Source organism: Penaeus monodon, chromosome 22 (genome assembly GCF_015228065.2).
Source record: "Penaeus monodon isolate SGIC_2016 chromosome 22, NSTDA_Pmon_1, whole genome shotgun sequence".
In the NCBI taxonomy this organism is placed as follows: Eukaryota; Metazoa; Arthropoda; class Malacostraca; order Decapoda; family Penaeidae; genus Penaeus; species Penaeus monodon.
Window position 1 is genome coordinate 34,484,754 of NC_051407.1, and position 981 is coordinate 34,485,734.

At 47.2% G+C, this 981-nt stretch overlaps 1 protein-coding gene across 1 annotated transcript in view; it reads left to right on the forward strand.

Annotated features, from left to right (window-relative positions):
* The window catches only part of LOC119587096 (glycine receptor subunit beta-type 4-like), a gene marked incomplete in the record, with an annotated part of 188,116 nt that extends 187,372 nt beyond the window's left edge, over window positions 1-744 (forward strand). The window contains 1 exon segment of the mRNA XM_037935845.1: window positions 34-744. Coding sequence (XP_037791773.1) covers window positions 34-186 — 153 coding nt within the window.
* Between the last annotated feature and the right edge of the window lie 237 nt (window positions 745-981).

The following is a 981-nucleotide window of genomic DNA, read 5'->3' on the forward strand; positions in this document are numbered from 1 at the left end:
ACGTGGCTTATGTCCGACCTCGTGTTTCGGCAGCCGGGCGAGGCGGGCAACATGGCGCAGGTTATGCGCGCCTTCAAGCAGACGAACAAGATCAGGGCGCGCCAGATCGACGAATACTGCCGCGGCATCTTCCCGCTTTTCTTCGGCCTCTTCAACATCTTCTATTGGTGTTACTATTTGCTGTAAGAGAGATGAATTCCCTAGCTTCGTCCCAGACCCCAAGTCGTGCTGTAGGACCCAGAGACCCCGGCTCAGCTTCGCGACCCTCGGTGTACTTAGGACCCAGCACCACGCCATGTGCATCGGCCTTCTGTCAGGATCATCTACCCTGCTGTCGAGGGGGGGAAGTCATCGCTGACTTGACAACTGCTCCATTTAGCAGCGTAGATTTTGGTTGATTTCTTCACCCCCCCTTTCCCCCTGCCAACAGTCCTCCAACAGTGCCCCAACAGTCACCCAACATCTAACTTTTCCTCTTCCAGCACCAACACTCAACTCATTCTTCGCTCTACATTTCAGGATTCACCACCTCCCCTTACTTCACACACGTACTCAAAAGCATGAAATACGTACACGGACACAAGAAAGAAACAGATAAGAACATATAATCACTCATAATGGACATGTTCACACTGTATATCCTACCTGAGTTGGAAACATGACGTTCCTGGTATACCAGCGATTTTGCTAATATTCTACTTGAAGGACCATAATATAATACTGTTTTTAAAAGGAGGAGACATTCCCGTAGACTTTTACTCCCCTCTTCTACTGTGTGGACCCTCGAAGACCATAACCTCCTCTGAGTATCATGTTGCTTTTTGTTACATGACGGGAGAATGCAATGTTATATTCCCCTTTGAATTGTCTCTCCCTGGATGTTTTTGAACATCTTGTTACTAAAGAAACCTGTTCCAAGAGCATCGTAACATACATGTGTAGGAAATTTATTTTAAAGGCTCTCTATCGATTAAGAGTATG